Below are 15,818 nucleotides of genomic sequence, written 5' to 3'. Positions count from 1 at the left end.
AAACAACTTGTAGAGATACGGTCTCGTAATTATAGAACATTATGAGATCAATCCACCAAGTTATGATATCTCCACTTCTCTTTAAGCAAACACTTAAATTTGAAAAGCAAAAACTTAACACTTCACATTATGAATATATTGCATTAAATAAATTAGATAGGATTGCAGAATTGAATAATACTGGAATCAAAAAATTCTCATCAACAAAAAACCTATAAAGTCCATAAGTTTAAAAATTAACAAGTGTAAATATTGGTCAATTAAAATCAAAATATTAAAACCTCTCAATTATATATATATATATATATATATATATATATATATATATATATATATATATGTATATAAAAATAAATGTAGACATGCACAAGTATCCATCTAAGTTCTCCAAGCCAAATAAATACCAAAGTCAGCCAGTGTGAACTAAGAATGAAAGCACTGCAATTTCCAATCAAAAACCAGCTCATGTTTTTGTGACCAATGAGCATTTCAGCAGATTTTTGAAAAGGTCAGCAGAACAAGGCGAAGAAATGATTACATCTATAAAAAAAAAAATTAAACAATGTGAACCTGCTCAGAACCGACAATCTTCCAAAACTGACCATGCAACAAAACAAGTGGGACTGTGTGCTGGAAGAGCCACAAGACAACCTTAAAAAAATCTGACATGTGCAGAAAGATGACAAGAAGATATTCACAACTCCCTTCAAAACATGTGAAAGTCAACAATTTGGAGGAACATTATGACAAAAAAAAATTATCTCTGATGTGTGATACTGTCTGGCACTATCAAAACACGGCATATTACACACTGGGAAAACCAATCCTACAGAGTAGTGTAATGGTGACGGAAACACACCGGCAGGACGGTACTGTGCAGCAAAAAAAAACAAGACAGGAGGACAAAAGCCAAAATCTTCAATTTAAATAGGCCTACATAATCTTATAGGGTGTATACTTTTTATAGACACTGTAGATTACATTCTAAAGCATAAACAGTTCAATCAAGCGAGGTATGCAGTTGTGAGCCATCAGAAAGCACACTGAGGGGAATACACTGTTGTTCTGCTGAGACAGAACCGGCACAATGTGTGCAGACACAACTCCCTCTGCATTATAGATAAGCAGCTTTAGCTGTCTGTCTGCGACCCTTCAAAAGAGCTGAAATCAGTGAACGACAGCTTTCAGTCCAAGTTTCTGCTGAAATATAAAGTCTCAATTCAAACGATGCATAACAGACACACGAGGAAAGTTACATAAAAAGCATGAATCCAATACAGGTCTGGGTACAGCAAGTGTAAATATGGAAGGAGATTTGTTTTTAAAGATTTTTGGGGCAATTTTCTTTTCAGTTTGGTGTAAAATAAGGACTAATGAACAAGAAAATGACCTACAATTACTTTTAGATGCATATTAACCAAACAATAAACTAGCATATAATTCTATATTTTGAAGTGTTGCAGATTGTGAGATTATGATGCTTATGTAAAACTGGTGTGGTGGTCCCTCTGCTGGTGACCATTTAAAAATGTCTCAATTCATTTTTTCCTACATATTAAATAAAATAATGATGAATATTTTCCCTAAAGCATGTTCCCTAAAGCTGCTTATACACAAAATACAAACAAAATATTAATTGAACTAGTCCTTGACTTAATTAATGTTGAACTAATAAAAAACGGTTGTAGTACTTTATACTTTTTTGACGATAAACAAATAATTTGTCTATTTAAACATTTGATTGCATCTTTTATTCGTTAAGTGTCGCTTGTGCCATCATAAATCTGATTCATCATACACTTATATAAACGCTGCTGTACTAAACACAAACTGATGATACATTTTATCGTTACATTGAAGTTTAGATACATTATGGTCATCGCTACTGAAGAAAGCAGGTGGATACAGTAACACGAGCAACTGTGCAGCTCAGCGAAAGACTGAGTTTAAGTTCAAGTTCAAGTGAAATTAAAAATAAGCGAACTGAAGGAGTTTAAACAGTAAAGTTAGCCTACTCACATGATAATAGTCCATAACCTTTCTGCTCCGAAAGAGCCGCCTCTCCATAACAACGGGCATCTCGCAAACTGCACTGATGCTAAACTCGGTTTACTTAAAATAATGAGTTTAAAAGGAGCATGGGCTGTGAATAAAACAAAGTTAATAACCTCTGAATAGCGACAACACGGGCGCGTAAAACATTCAAACTATTGTACTGTAAATCCCGACCGTACCAATACATCACGAGGGGGGCGGTGATGATAGCCAGCGTATTTGAACCTCAATTGAATATGCGACTATTATCTATTTCTATATTAACTTTATCTTGCCGTGCTTACACGTGTTTTGAGGAATTAAGCAACGATGTTGCATTTCTTTCATTGCGTGCCCGACGAGGTAGAATGGACGGTTCCAAAAAACCCTTATCTATCGACTGTATTTGCACATTATCGACGGAGGCTTTGCTCATGAATATAAATTAGGCCGTGCTGGCTTTGCTTAGCAACCGCTTCCAGACACGTAATCACGTAATGTATTCAAAAGTTAAGTCTTCCCCACAGTAGGACGTTAGGCTACTATTTGCTTTGAGATGATAATCTAACCAAATGGCTAAAACGTTTGGAATTCCAAACTTCCCAAAACCCAACTCGGAAGGGGATAGTGTTACATGGAGATGTAGTGTAAGGTAATCATTACCGAAGCCTTCCGGCGATTTTAGTCTTGCCCGAATCGTAATTTACTGAAAGCGCGTTCACGTGGCGGTAAAGATTAGCGTAATTTGCTTAGTTATTATAAAGTTATAGTTGTTCTTCCGTGCCATTAACGACAAATTTCAAGTGTTTTCTTATTTTCCAAGTCTCTGAAATGGATTCATGAAAATAAAGAGCCAATGCACAACTTATTAGGAAAGATTAGGCTATGGCTTTCCTAAAGTATTAAACACTCAAGCACATAATGTAAATGGAGCCAAGTGGGAGAACCTGATTTATATTTTTGCTACAAAGTCGCTACCAAAGACTGTGACTGTTAATATGTAACATCTTCACATAAAAAAAAAAAAGAGTGACCACACTAGACAAAAACGTACCATAGTATTACAAAGTTCTGCATTCAGTGCAATGCTGCAATTTGAATTACTTTAAAATCACCATGAAATAAAAATAGACAATTCTTATTTTTATGGAATAACAGTATTTATTATAAATGATTCATCCGTGCACATCTTTTTTTTATTTTTTTTATTCATTCCTCATAATCTTTAATTAAAATAACTTCCCCTCCCTCTTGCAGCATCTCTTCTCTGATGACGTGTCTACTGGCACGTGAGCGGGACAACATCCTGTTACATGAGATCCACCAATAGCAAACAACAACCATCCAATCAATTCCCCACGGACAAAATCAAGTCCCAGCCTACTTTTTTTTTTTTCCTTTCAGTGTCATGACAAACCGGGTCCTCCCTCGAAATCGGGTAAGCTAGTGCATAAGCTTACTAATACAGACATTAATCCTCATTATAACGTAGTTTAAGCAGCATGTATCATAACATGATTTTGTAGGAATTGTAATCAGGCGCTACAGAAAGTACCTAATAAAAGCCATTTGAGCCAATGGGATCGCTCCTAACAGAGAGCAGGGCCTGATCTGTCCATAGACCGTATATAAACTGGACACAGCGACCCCATAGGTTTCAACGGAGAAAAGTGAAGTCAATTAGAAGCGCTCACATCCTGATGGCTGGGTCAACTGCGCAGGATCAAACTGAGCTTGACGACATAGATGTGACGTGAGCAACGTGTCTGACAGCTGTAGGTCTTCTAGTAGCTGTGCCGAGAGAAATCTGAATCATTCCCTTCCGGATCTCGCAGAGACGGAGAGCGTGAGTATTAGCTGTCCATGAGCTAGCAGCAGGATCAACTTTATGACTCTCTATGGGCTTCTCCCTTGACTTTATCAGACTTTATGCCTCCACGTCCCCCCGATTGCCTGTGAGCTTCTCCGCCGGTCTATACGGTAATTTCTCGACTGTGCGACAGAGAGTCATGTGGTTATGACGCAATCGTTAGCCTATTTTTACAAAAACTGCTTCTACGGGGCCATAACGTAAGAAACAAGGAAATGGAGCCTTTTATACATTGTCGTGTTTCTTTAGAAATAAATAATGGACAAATGGAGTCTTTAAACGCCTCAGATGTAAAGTTATTCGCTGTCAAAGTGACGCCAAAATGAATGGGAGTCAATGGAATGCTAACAGCAGGTGACGGCTTGCTAGCGGGCAAGCTTCGGTTTCCGGCTGATGGATTACCCCCTTGGATCTGTCACCACACCTGTCCACACCTGTCCGACAAGCCGATATACGTCACAACAGAGAAGAAAAGACTATCACAACTTGTTGCATAAATATGGTAATCACACACACACACGCATTTAAAAGACTCCATGGAATCAAAATGTATTTAATATTCGTAAAACAAGGTTATGGGCTCCTATCATAAGCATTCAAAAGTCAATGATATAACTTTTCTACAAACACTGGAAAAACCTAAACCTTGTTTCTGCATATTTTATGTGACGGGGAGGATATGCTTGAGTAATCTTGTCAAGCACATCAAATTATAAATGTCAAATTAGACATTTAATAGCAGATTTGTGTTTGGTGCAACTTCCTGAATGAATATGAAATGCATTAAAGGGGTCATGAACTGGGTTTGTTAATGTTGTTATATTGTTGTCTGAGGTCAACTTATGACGTTTGCTTGGTTTTTATATTTAAAAACATCAAAATGAAGAAGTAATAGGCTATTTTCTACCCTGGTTTTGAGCCTAGCTCCTGAAATGGGTTTGTATGGGCGTGCCGCATTGAAGACTTGGAAGTAAACGCCCACTGCTATGATTGGATAACAGTTTTGCATATTATAATGAGTTTATAATCGAATCGGTGGGCGGGGCTAAACAGGCGGTGTTGAAGTAGCCGTTGATCTTCTGCGGAGGTGGTGTTTGAGACCCTTTGACCTCATAGATCCCACTTTGAAAAACCTGTCGTTCGCTGGGCCTGGTGTCAATAAAAGCTTTTATTGGACTAACAAGGAAGTTTTCAGTTCTGAAACTTACAGGATATTCTTATAGTATGATGACCTCTTATATGTCAAAACAAGCTCAAGGAAAATTTGATTTCTTAGTTCATCACCCCTTTAACACAGGAAAGATAGTCTTGAAGTCATCATGAAACTAAAGTTGCGATAGTCTTTTCTTCCCTAATGAAATTGCTTCAGTTTTTTGATCAGCAAATTGACATGGGACGTGTTTTCTTCGTCATTAGAACAAGCAGAGACGGTCCAAACTGTGTGCAGCACTTTATTCATGATAGAGGAAGGGAGGAGTTATGAGGACTTAATGACAGTTTGAGGAGCCAACGGAGTTACAAGGTTTAGACACAAACTCTTTTTCATAATTTTCATTGGTCAAATATTTGCAAAACCCACAGACGGATGTAAAGGTGACCAAAAGTTATGATTTATGACCAAATATGGAGATACAAGGGTTTCCGCCTGACAGCAACATTATATACATTATATATTTTTAACAGTGTTGTTCAATAAAACCATACGATTACTTGCTTTTGAACCAATTCATATTGCCTCGTTGTTATACATGTACTTTAAAGTCCCCCTGTGGTGAAAATTACATTTTTAAATGTTGTTTATATGTTTATGTGGTGTTTTTAATATGAATTTGCACTTGGTTTGTCTTAAAGCATAAGTCAACAGCATTGCTGAATATTTTCTCCTTAAAACTGCAGTGAACCAAAGACAGTCTCAAAAACACGGTTTGCAATCGCTGGTGTTTCTGACGTCAGATCAACGTGTGATCGTCAACCAGTGGATCTCTGAGCTGGTGTGAGTGAGTGGAGGCGGGACTCATTTGCATATTCAAAGAACCGCGTATACTAAATGAGGCAAGGGTGTAGAGTTACACTCAAGCTATTTTAAGGCATGAAGAATGTCATAAATATGTGACATTTTGGTGATCAACGATTCTTAAGGAATAGAATTATTGACTACAGGGGGACTAAGTTTTTTTAAAAGCTATTGCTCACTTACGGTTGGGTCTGTTTTTATTACCACAAAAAATATGATGCGATTACCAATTAAACTAATTGCCCGATTATGCAGTTACCAAAATAATCGCTAGTGACAGCCCTAATTGCAATGTTTACATGAGGAACGTTTGTAAAGTTCAATACCTGCTGTAAAAGGGCTGGGTAGCTTGGAGCAGAGAGGCGTCGCAGACACAAATATTGAGCTTCGTAGGTCAAGGAAATCCTTTTCCTGTTGGAGCGGCTTGATCGGAATAACTCTATTTGGTTCGACTGGTCACTGTAACAAGACATTGTTTTGGTTAATAACACTTATCACACACACACTGAATGTCAACAACAAATATTTATTGTGAAATTAGCTACATCTAGGCAGAATTTTAAGTAAAACTGGGAATGAACTACAATTTTGCTAGTCCTAGTCACATAACCACAATAATGCAGCAGAGAAAGTCAGGATATGCAGTAAAGTGCTTATTTGAAAGTTGATCTGGTTGGTCTGTTAATAGCTAAAACATGTTTACTAAATGTTAGTGTGTGTGCATGTAAATAAAATGTCGAACCCTGCAATTATACCTGACCATGCAGTTTGTTTTGTTGTTTTAGCTTAACCTGACAAGAAAATACACAGCCTAGTTTAACAAAAGTGCTATAAAGAGGCTGTTGTAATTCACAAACTAAGAGTAAGCACCTGCTCTGAACGGAGTACACTTGATCTCCTTGGCAAGATGTGTGATCTGCTCAAACGTGTTCATGTAACCTGGAGTAATAGACTAACTATTGTTGCAGTAATGAGTCCTCAGGTTCAAGGGACTGGTTTAGCTAATAAAGCTTATTAAATGTTTAAAAGATAACTAGATTTCTGAATTACATTGCCTGACAAAACTTGCCACTGATTTTTGATTTGGCTTGACAGCTTTTCGTCTCATTGATAGTCTTGAGCTTACATCTGTCAGAGCAAATACATTGTCCAAAGTTAAACCAAAATGACTGGTTTTAGTTTTTTAGTGAGTGTTTTGCATGTTTGGTGGGCCGATACTGCGCTTGTGTACTCGTACTCGTTAAAATGCTCTGATACCAACAACCGATACTAGGCAGCATGTGTACAGTACAGGGCTTGTGACAAAGAAACACCAACCACAGAGCAAACAGAGAGCACAATGGATATCAGAGAGAAGGATGCCTATGAAGTAAATGTATCGGTGACATATGGCAATAGCAAAGAAAGTAAAAAAGAGGAGATATTACTAACGTTAACTGATGATCGAGAGAGAGAGAGAGAGAGAGAGAGAGAGAGAGAGAGAGAGAGAGAGAGAGAGAGAGAGAGAGAGAGAGAGAGAGAGAGAGAGAGAGAGAGAGAGAGAGAGAGAGAGAGAGAGAGAGAGAGAGAGATGCTCATTGCTGATCGTTTACTTAGCACACATGAGTCATTTAATTAAAACTAAATCATATGTGCAAGTAAAAACATGAACGGTTACATGATTTATGTATAACGAGTGGTTGGTTCCCTACATTATTACAGGAAGATGGTACAGTAATCATGACATTTTCAAAAAGTTTTCTGTGTGCAAACATCCGGATAGCCTATTCAATCTTCTCTTTCATGTCTTGTGCTCAAACTGACAAATTCACACAAAATTATGTCTAAATGCTCGTATAGGAAAGTATCCTAGTGAAACATAGTCGGATATGTCTTAAAAATATGTCTTTTGACATATAAGAGGTCATCATACTATAAGAATATCCTGTAAGTTTCTGAACTGAAAACTTCATTGTTAGTCCAATAAAAGCTTTTATTGACACCAGGCCCAGCGAACGACAGGTTTTTCAAAGTGGGATCAAAGGGTCAAAGGGTCTCAAACACCACCTCCGCAGAAGATCAACGGCTACTTCAACACCGCCTGTTTAGCCCCGCCCACCGATTCACTCATTATAATATGCAAAACTGTTATCCAATCATAGCAGTGGGCGTTTACTTCCAAGTCTTCAATGCGGCACGCCATAAAAACCCAGCGTTTCAGGAGCTAAGCTCAAAACCAGGGTAGAAAATAGCCTATTACTTATTAATTTTGATGTTTTTAAATGTAAAAACCAAGCGAATGTCATAGGTGGACCTCAGACAACAATATAACAACATTAAAAAGGCCAGTTCATGACCCCTTTAAGTAAATGTAAACAGTTGAAAAGAAATCCTCAAATTTTGTCCTCAATGTTAATCTAACAACAAAAGACAGATAAAATCACTCGCTGCTCTTGACTGGTTGAGCCCTGCAGGAGCAGCGCTAAATATTCACTGTGCTATTCAATTAAAGATAAAATATGATAGAGCAATAATATTAACAGTGAAAGTAACAGTAGGTCCTACAATACATTTTAACAGGCGTAATTAGGCATGAAGATAACTTGGAAAAAGTCTATTTACTAAGCCAACTAATTTGATTCATATTGTTTTGGTTTCTCTGCCCAATATTTTTACAAATTAAAAATGCAATGAAAATACAGGTATCTGTACTAAGAATCTGAAAGTACTAACAATAAAAGTATTGTATTGGCTGGAAAAAGTGTATCGGTGTATCCCTAATTATAATATGATCATGTTGTATCACGATGTATTGAACCGTGACTTTCGAGTTCAGTCATAAGAAATAGCACAGCTCTCCTCGATCAGTTAAACTTCATTTGCCAATCATTAGGGATGCACTGATATTTGAGGTATCTAGCAGAAATGGTGCGAGGAGAGCTATGTGTCAAGTTTAATACTTTGGGTAGGCGTTTAATAAGCACCACCCATAATTCAGTGGTTGAGCAAAACTGATTTGCTCTGATAGTATTCGTGTTGTTCAGTAATAACAGTCATTTGCGGAGAATTGGCACATAGAGCAGCTATGATGATACAGAATGAGCCACAATATATACTCGAACACATCCGATAATTAGCATTAACACAAAATTACACCATCTTCTTCCTATAGTATCTTCCACATAACTCACCCCGAGGGTCTCCACAACCTCCGGCCGGCTGGTAACAGCTCCTGCTTGTTGAGCGGCGCGACCCCGATGGCCGCTTGCATGATGGTGATGAATTTCTTGTACTTCATTTTAAAAGTTCTCTGGTTCTCCTCAGTTCCTTCGATCTAGAGAGGCTCTCGGTAACATCTAACCTCTTTGTTTGCCAACGATAGCGTCACTACATCACTGACAAAGCTGCATAAAATCCCATTCAAACCAGTAAAGCGTCATTCTGCACACTATCTACATTACAGAGACTCTTGGTCTGTGGAATCTCGTAGATGCCCATTTCGTTCTCCTCGTAGGATGAGAGGAGGGAAAAGAGAGAGAATACGACAACCACGTTGGGCAGAGCGTCACTATTACATAATTCTAGAGATCTCAAACATTAGACTAATGAAAACGTTGTGAGGGGGGATAATTGTGGTACTAAGCCGTGACAGATCATGGATGCACCCTGGCCCGTTGCTCTGTAATCCCTCAGGCGCTGCTGGTTTAGCCTCCACCCATTATCACCCATCCACCAACACACGCACACGTGTGCATATGTTCAAGATTTGTCCACTCATAAACAGACACCACCCTAGAGAAGATTTCCAGCAGGTTGGAGGGACGGAGCAACCGGGCTTCTCCTCCACCCAGTGTGCGATGGCATTATCATCCAAGTGTTTTGAACAGTGGATTATGGGTCGGAGGAGATTGCGCTGTTAAAGTGCCGGGGCTCTAAAATCCCCTCCACACTCCAACTCTTCCAAATCACCAAAAGCCCCGATGATGAAAATTGTCTATTTTTAGGTTTGGGTACAAACATACGTTCTGTTTGAACATGGCAGACTAGCGGAAAATGGCCTGAGTTGCCTTAACACGATAAAAGTCAAAACAAAACAAAAAATGTCAAAACAAAAAGCCACTGTAAATTAGATTCTAAATCTTTAATCTAAAAACTTAATTATTAATTATTAATATTAGGTATGCACTGAAATATCAGCTACCGAAAAACGTTTTCCAAAACCGTTTTGAAAGGGCAAAATCAATGAGTGAAACACGTTTAATTAGCACTTCTCCAATGGCATGCACAAAACAGCCACAACTGTTAAACAACTCTAGCTTTAGATTGACAGTATTAATCTCTCGATTTTAATCGGTAATGATATGGTTTCTTAAGGCGAGACACTACAGGTGAATAGGGTACAATTTTTAAATAATAGAAATCACCATGAAGCTTCCTCAGTTGATTACTTACACAAGTTCATTAAGAAACATGTATTACAAGTTTTTGAAATTTGTATGTTTAATTATGCAAATTAGGCATTATCTAATTAAATATGCACACTTTTGCATATATTTTCGGTAGATAGATCTGAACATATGATAAAGCCAGGTGTAACACACAAGATGAAAGAAGATGTTCAGAGGGATTTCAGGATATATGCTTTCATTACCTAGGAAATAAAAAAAAAATCGATTTTCGCCATATTTTTTTGATTAAAATGTCACATAAATCAGGCCAAGAATGATTTATTAACAAATCCCTCTGAACATATCTTCAGAATACTGCTAAGTGTATAACTGGAAAGTTTGGTGTACATCGGTGCTACATAGGCTGAGATGTGTCACTGGAGAATGACAAAACTCATTTTGAGAAAAAAGCATTTCAAGAATTGTAATGTAAAAAATCATACTTTTTTTTTAGTGGAAAACTATTTACAGGCACAATATCTTATCAAATCATTAGCAACAACAATAAAAACCACCTAAATTACATCAAAACTTATGAACACAGCATTTATGGCCTTCAACTGAACAGAAAAACAGTCAAAAACACACATCTAAATGTCAGAGCGCGTCACGTGATGCATATGAACCAATCACGGTGTCAGAAATTGCCATCAACCAATGAGATTTCCCTTTTAGAGTTAAATGCCCATTGTACTTTCACGATTGGTTGCTGATAAAAAGGAAATTACCATATTTGGATCCGACAGCATTGTACAGGAGAGAGAGAGCTTTCTAACGGTGTGCGTGATTAAAGGAAGCAGAGAGAGATCGCGGAGCAGCGCGTTGATTCAGAAGAACGCCAACTTTTGTTGAATTTAGGAGATATCTGCAGATGCAAATAGACAAAGTGTAGTAAAATAACTAAATGTGTATTTTGGACTTTTTTTTCACCACAAGTCTGAAAGAAGACATCGTTTCAATTTTGAGCTATTTGTTTTCAATAAGATGTTTTTGCCTGCCGTGTGACGCGTGTCTCGCCTTAAATATAAAATCTTTTAGTCTGTGCCGTTTTCTGTTGATGCGTGAACAAAACCTCACTCAACATTTGTAGCGTGCCAGTTATCCAATAATCGCAAACAGCTTTGTGCTTTGTTACCTTTAATATGAAGCGAAGTCTCAACTTTCAAATTCTTATGAAATTCAATCAATAAATGTTGTTTTGGAGCTCTTTAATACGCCGTGACGAATGGCTGTAGCGTCTCATTTCAAGCGGCAGCTGAACCGATCATCTCATCTCCTCATGAATGAACATCAGAAGGTATCTTAAAAGATACATTACAACTGAACTTACTCAAATTTATCCTGTCTCATGTAATCGCTCAATCCGTCTTTCAACCGGGCAAAGATGTCAATAAAACAGATTGTAGGTTATACAATTTACCTCAAGAAAGCTTTTCAATGTGTATAAACTCATTCGATATCTAGGAAAATAACTTTAGAGAAGAGCATATTTCTTAATATATGCACTAGGCTATTACATATTCATTATGATTTTACTTAACCTGTTAGTGAGGTCTTCATTATTTAATGTATATTTGAATTACAGTTTATTGTCATTAAAAATACTATTTTATTTCACCAACAAAATTAGAAACAATTCAGTTATTAAAAGGTTGATATTAAAAACTGCCCCTATGTGTAATTTAAAAGTGTGCAAAACTCAGTTTTAGATATGAGTGTTGATTATTAAATAAGTTTGAATGATTAATTGACTTTTTAATTTATTATTTATTTTTGGTTTTCGGCCCAAGGCCATCCTGAGTTTTCGGTCTCTCGGACCAGATTTTTTTTTATTCCGGTGCATCCCTAATTAATATTTAATAATATTGTTAATAAATACATGTTTTATTCAAAAGAAATGAATAAAATGTAGTCAAGTAGACAGGAGGTTGCAGAACTGCCCGGATTCAAGGTTTCATTCACATATCTTCTCAAATATCTTGATGTTTTGAAAGGAACGGTACTTCTATGAATAAAAAAAGATATTATGTGATCATAAAACAAGTTGCCACGTGTAAATGCTATCTGAAGATTTTTTTTTGTTTGATTAACCAATAAAAAGTATTATAGCAATCCAGCATAGAAAGAAACATGAGTCTTAAGCACCTTTCAATATTAACAAAACCGACAGCTGAATAACTATATAAAGTCAGCATTACATGCTGAAACCTGTCCATGAAACTCACACACACAGACATGTCTCCACAGTCACAGAACAACCACTCCCATTATGCTCACATTACACACCAAAATAGCGAATACACCTGCAACTCCTTCTACACTACAGCAGTTTAGAGAACCGTTTAACCGGGGTCGTAATAGCGCTCGTCAATGTCCAAATGATTGAGATCAAATCAAAGGCGGCGGGTCTTACTGTTTACTGAAGAAGAGTGCGGTTTCCAACACGATGCGTTTTAGAAAATGGAAGAGTGCATAGCAAAACTGTAAATAGCAGAACATTTAATATTTGACTTGACAACTGTTTTATCATATAAATGTTCAGCGATAGGGCTGTAAACGATTAATCGCGATTAATCAAATCCAAAATAAAAGTTTGTGTACATAATAAATGTGGGTGTACTGTGTGTATAATTATTTTGTATATATAAATTCACACGTGCATGTATATATTTAAGAAAAAATGAATTAAATATTTATATATAATATAAATTATATATAAATCTTTATACTACAGGGCCGTTGAATGCTTGAATCTGATTGGTTGATGAACGTTGTAAGGTGTGCATTATTTTCAGGGAACCGCACGGCTAAAGTAGTTCCGGCAGGTCTTGACCGCATTACAGTTCCATATCACTGCGCGTAGTCAACTGCAATAACGGAAAATAGGATACAATTCATAACAAGAAAAAACATGCAGCCCCATGCGCTTGATCTGCGATTTTCAATGTCTAACTTCACAATCAATGGAAACATGCAGTTTAATTTGAATAAATAAAGTATATAGTCCTATCTATAATCAATAGAAAATTAAACTGAATATAGGCTAAATAAATGGATAGTCCTGCAGCACGTGTTTTTTGTGCAGATAATAACAAATAAATAATTATTGATAGGCCTACTTGTTAAAAGGGCCTTGCGTTTCATTTATTAGGCTAGTCTCTTACTGTCATCTGTCAATACTAAGAAAAAAGAATGAACGAATTAAAACGAATTGAATTAATTAATAAATAATAATATTCACGCACATGCTTTTCTGTCTCATTATTGCAATCTCTCTCTCTCATTAATAACTGCATAAAGCCGGGGACACACTTTAAGGCCGGTTATGAATGTAATTTGATACTTATGTTATGACTGATCAATCTGCTGCAGTCGATGGAAACAGTCAGATAATGTGTCAACCAATCGTTAAGTGTGCTGGGGGCATTAGTCTGCTATCAGCGGCTCAAACCTCCGTTACTAACTCTAAAATTACATTTTGGAATTAGCAACGGAGGCTTGCGTAAGAAATTAGTCCCACATACAAGAGCATTTTAATGACAAAAAGCTTTACAAACGTCTTGAAATACATCATTGATCAATGTTTCGAGCGAGGTGTGGTAACTGTAGTATAAGCGGAATAATTGACTTCAAGCCGTTGAATTATTAGAAAAATTATATTAGACTGCATTACCACCTTGGGTGTGCATTATTTTTCTAATAATTCAACGGCCTGTCGTCAATTATTCCTTACATATACAGTATATACATGCAAATATTTCTTAAATATATACAAGCATGTGTGTGTATTTATATATACAAAATAATTATACACACAGTACACGCACATTTATTATGTAAACAAACTTTTATTTTGGATTCGATTAATCGCGATTAATCGTTTACAGCCCTATTCAGCGACCAACAGTAATATCCAGTGATGCAAACTACTCTCTTTTTTTTTCATGAAATATGAAGATATGGTATAATTTACATAAGGGGTTTTCAAACCACATTTTGTACAGGTGGGTTAGATGAGGGAGACACAGATGTGAAGGGATGGGGGTGCTGCGTTTAACTCGTTTACACAACAACGATACAGTATTAAACACAGAAAAGTTTTTCCTTTGCATTTTTCACGTACAGATGACAACGTTGTCAAAAGCGATCCCAGTTAACACGGATCCACGAAAAACACAAAAAGTGCTGTATTATTCATGCCAGGCCAGTAGATGGCGATATCACTTTGTAAAGAAACACTACGTGCCTATAGACTGAACATGTAACGTCACCGTTTTCACAAATTCGTGTTTTTGTCATTTACATGGAGACAATAACGGTGTCATTTTCAAAAACTTGCTAAAAAATATAATTTATACAATATAATTTTTTTAATGTTTTGTTAAAGGACAAGTTCGGTATTTTACACTTAAAGCCCTGTTTACAGATCGTATCTGATGAAATAGAACGGTTAAGATTAAAATTTGGACACATGCTGCTGTCGCGAGAATTTTAGGTTTATTTAGGACCTATTTTGCCAAACGTGTCACACCCGTGATTCTTCCGTTGAGAGCTTGAATAATAGACACTCAAGCGGCGGAGTAATACCGCACCTCACTCAGCACATTTAATACAAGTCATGGAGTTGGACAAAAACTACGATAAAACCTGTTGGAATGCATCTTTTTCAGCGATTTTTTTTGGAACCGTATCAGTGAACACCCCTGACCACTCGGTGAGTTTCACGTCTTTGTAAACGAAAGTTTAATGTGTTTTAGGAAGGAATCTTCCAGTGGCCATAGACAACCATTGTGGGGGTGAGGGGGGAAAGCGATATAAACCTAAAATTCTCGCGACAGCAGCATCTGTCCAAAGTTTAATCTTAACCGTTCTATTTCATCAGATACGATCTGTAAACAGGGCTTTAAGTGTAAAATACCGAACTTGTCCTTTAAAGGAACACTCCGACTTTTTGGGACTTTAGCCTATTCACCTTATCCCCCAGAGTTAGATAAGTCCATACATACCTTTTTCATCTCCGTGCGTGCTATAAGTCTGCTTGACGCACCCACCGCTAGCCTAGCTTAGCACAAAGACTGGATGTAAATGGTTGCAGCTAGCTTACTAGGGGTGTAACGGTACATGTATACGTACCGGACCGTTTCGGTACAGGACTTTCGGTACGGTTCACATGTGCACCGAATGCAATCTTTCACGTAAATTAGGCTAGTTTTGTGTGCGGAACATGCGTCAATTCCGAGTTTCCACACAAACATATTAAGTGTCGGAAGTCTCCGCGTTGCACTGATTAAATCTGATTAATCGTTTTTGTGATTCAAATACATGTAAAATATTACCATAACATCTGTCTTCCTGTGTGCGGAAATTTGTTTATGTTGCTGTGACAACGAAACGCGTGCACACGCGCCTGTGTTAAGAGCGCTTGTTGCTCCATGCGCGCTGATGTGCTCATCTGTTGACATTTCCAAATGCC

General features: G+C 37.2%; 1 protein-coding gene across 17 annotated transcripts in view; it reads right to left on the bottom strand.

The window, feature by feature from the left end:
- tjp2a (tight junction protein 2a (zona occludens 2)) overlaps nt 1-15,818 on the bottom strand; it is a 42,568-nt gene that overhangs the window by 21,398 nt on the left and 5,352 nt on the right. For 6 of the 17 annotated variants that reach the window (XM_079599747.1, XM_079599748.1, XM_079599731.1 and 3 more), the window contains exons 1-2: nt 9,089-9,405; nt 6,245-6,377 (exon numbers count right to left, since the gene is read on the bottom strand). The exons of 3 other annotated variants lie outside the window; for them this stretch is intronic. In XM_079599747.1, coding sequence (XP_079455873.1) covers nt 6,245-6,377; nt 9,089-9,195 — 240 coding nt within the window. In that variant the 5' untranslated portion in view covers nt 9,196-9,405. Of the gene's footprint in view, nt 1-2,019; nt 2,236-6,244; nt 6,378-9,088; nt 9,406-15,818 lie in introns of those variants that run through there. 8 more of the 17 variants (XM_079599738.1, XM_079599737.1, XM_079599743.1 and 5 more) reach the window with 3 other exon arrangements.

The sequence above is a fragment of the Phoxinus phoxinus genome (assembly GCF_949152265.1).
Source record: "Phoxinus phoxinus genome assembly, chromosome: 23".
In the NCBI taxonomy this organism is placed as follows: Eukaryota; Metazoa; Chordata; class Actinopteri; order Cypriniformes; family Leuciscidae; genus Phoxinus; species Phoxinus phoxinus.
Note: the sequence above shows the minus strand (reverse complement) of the source record. Positions and strands in the feature narration are given on the sequence as shown.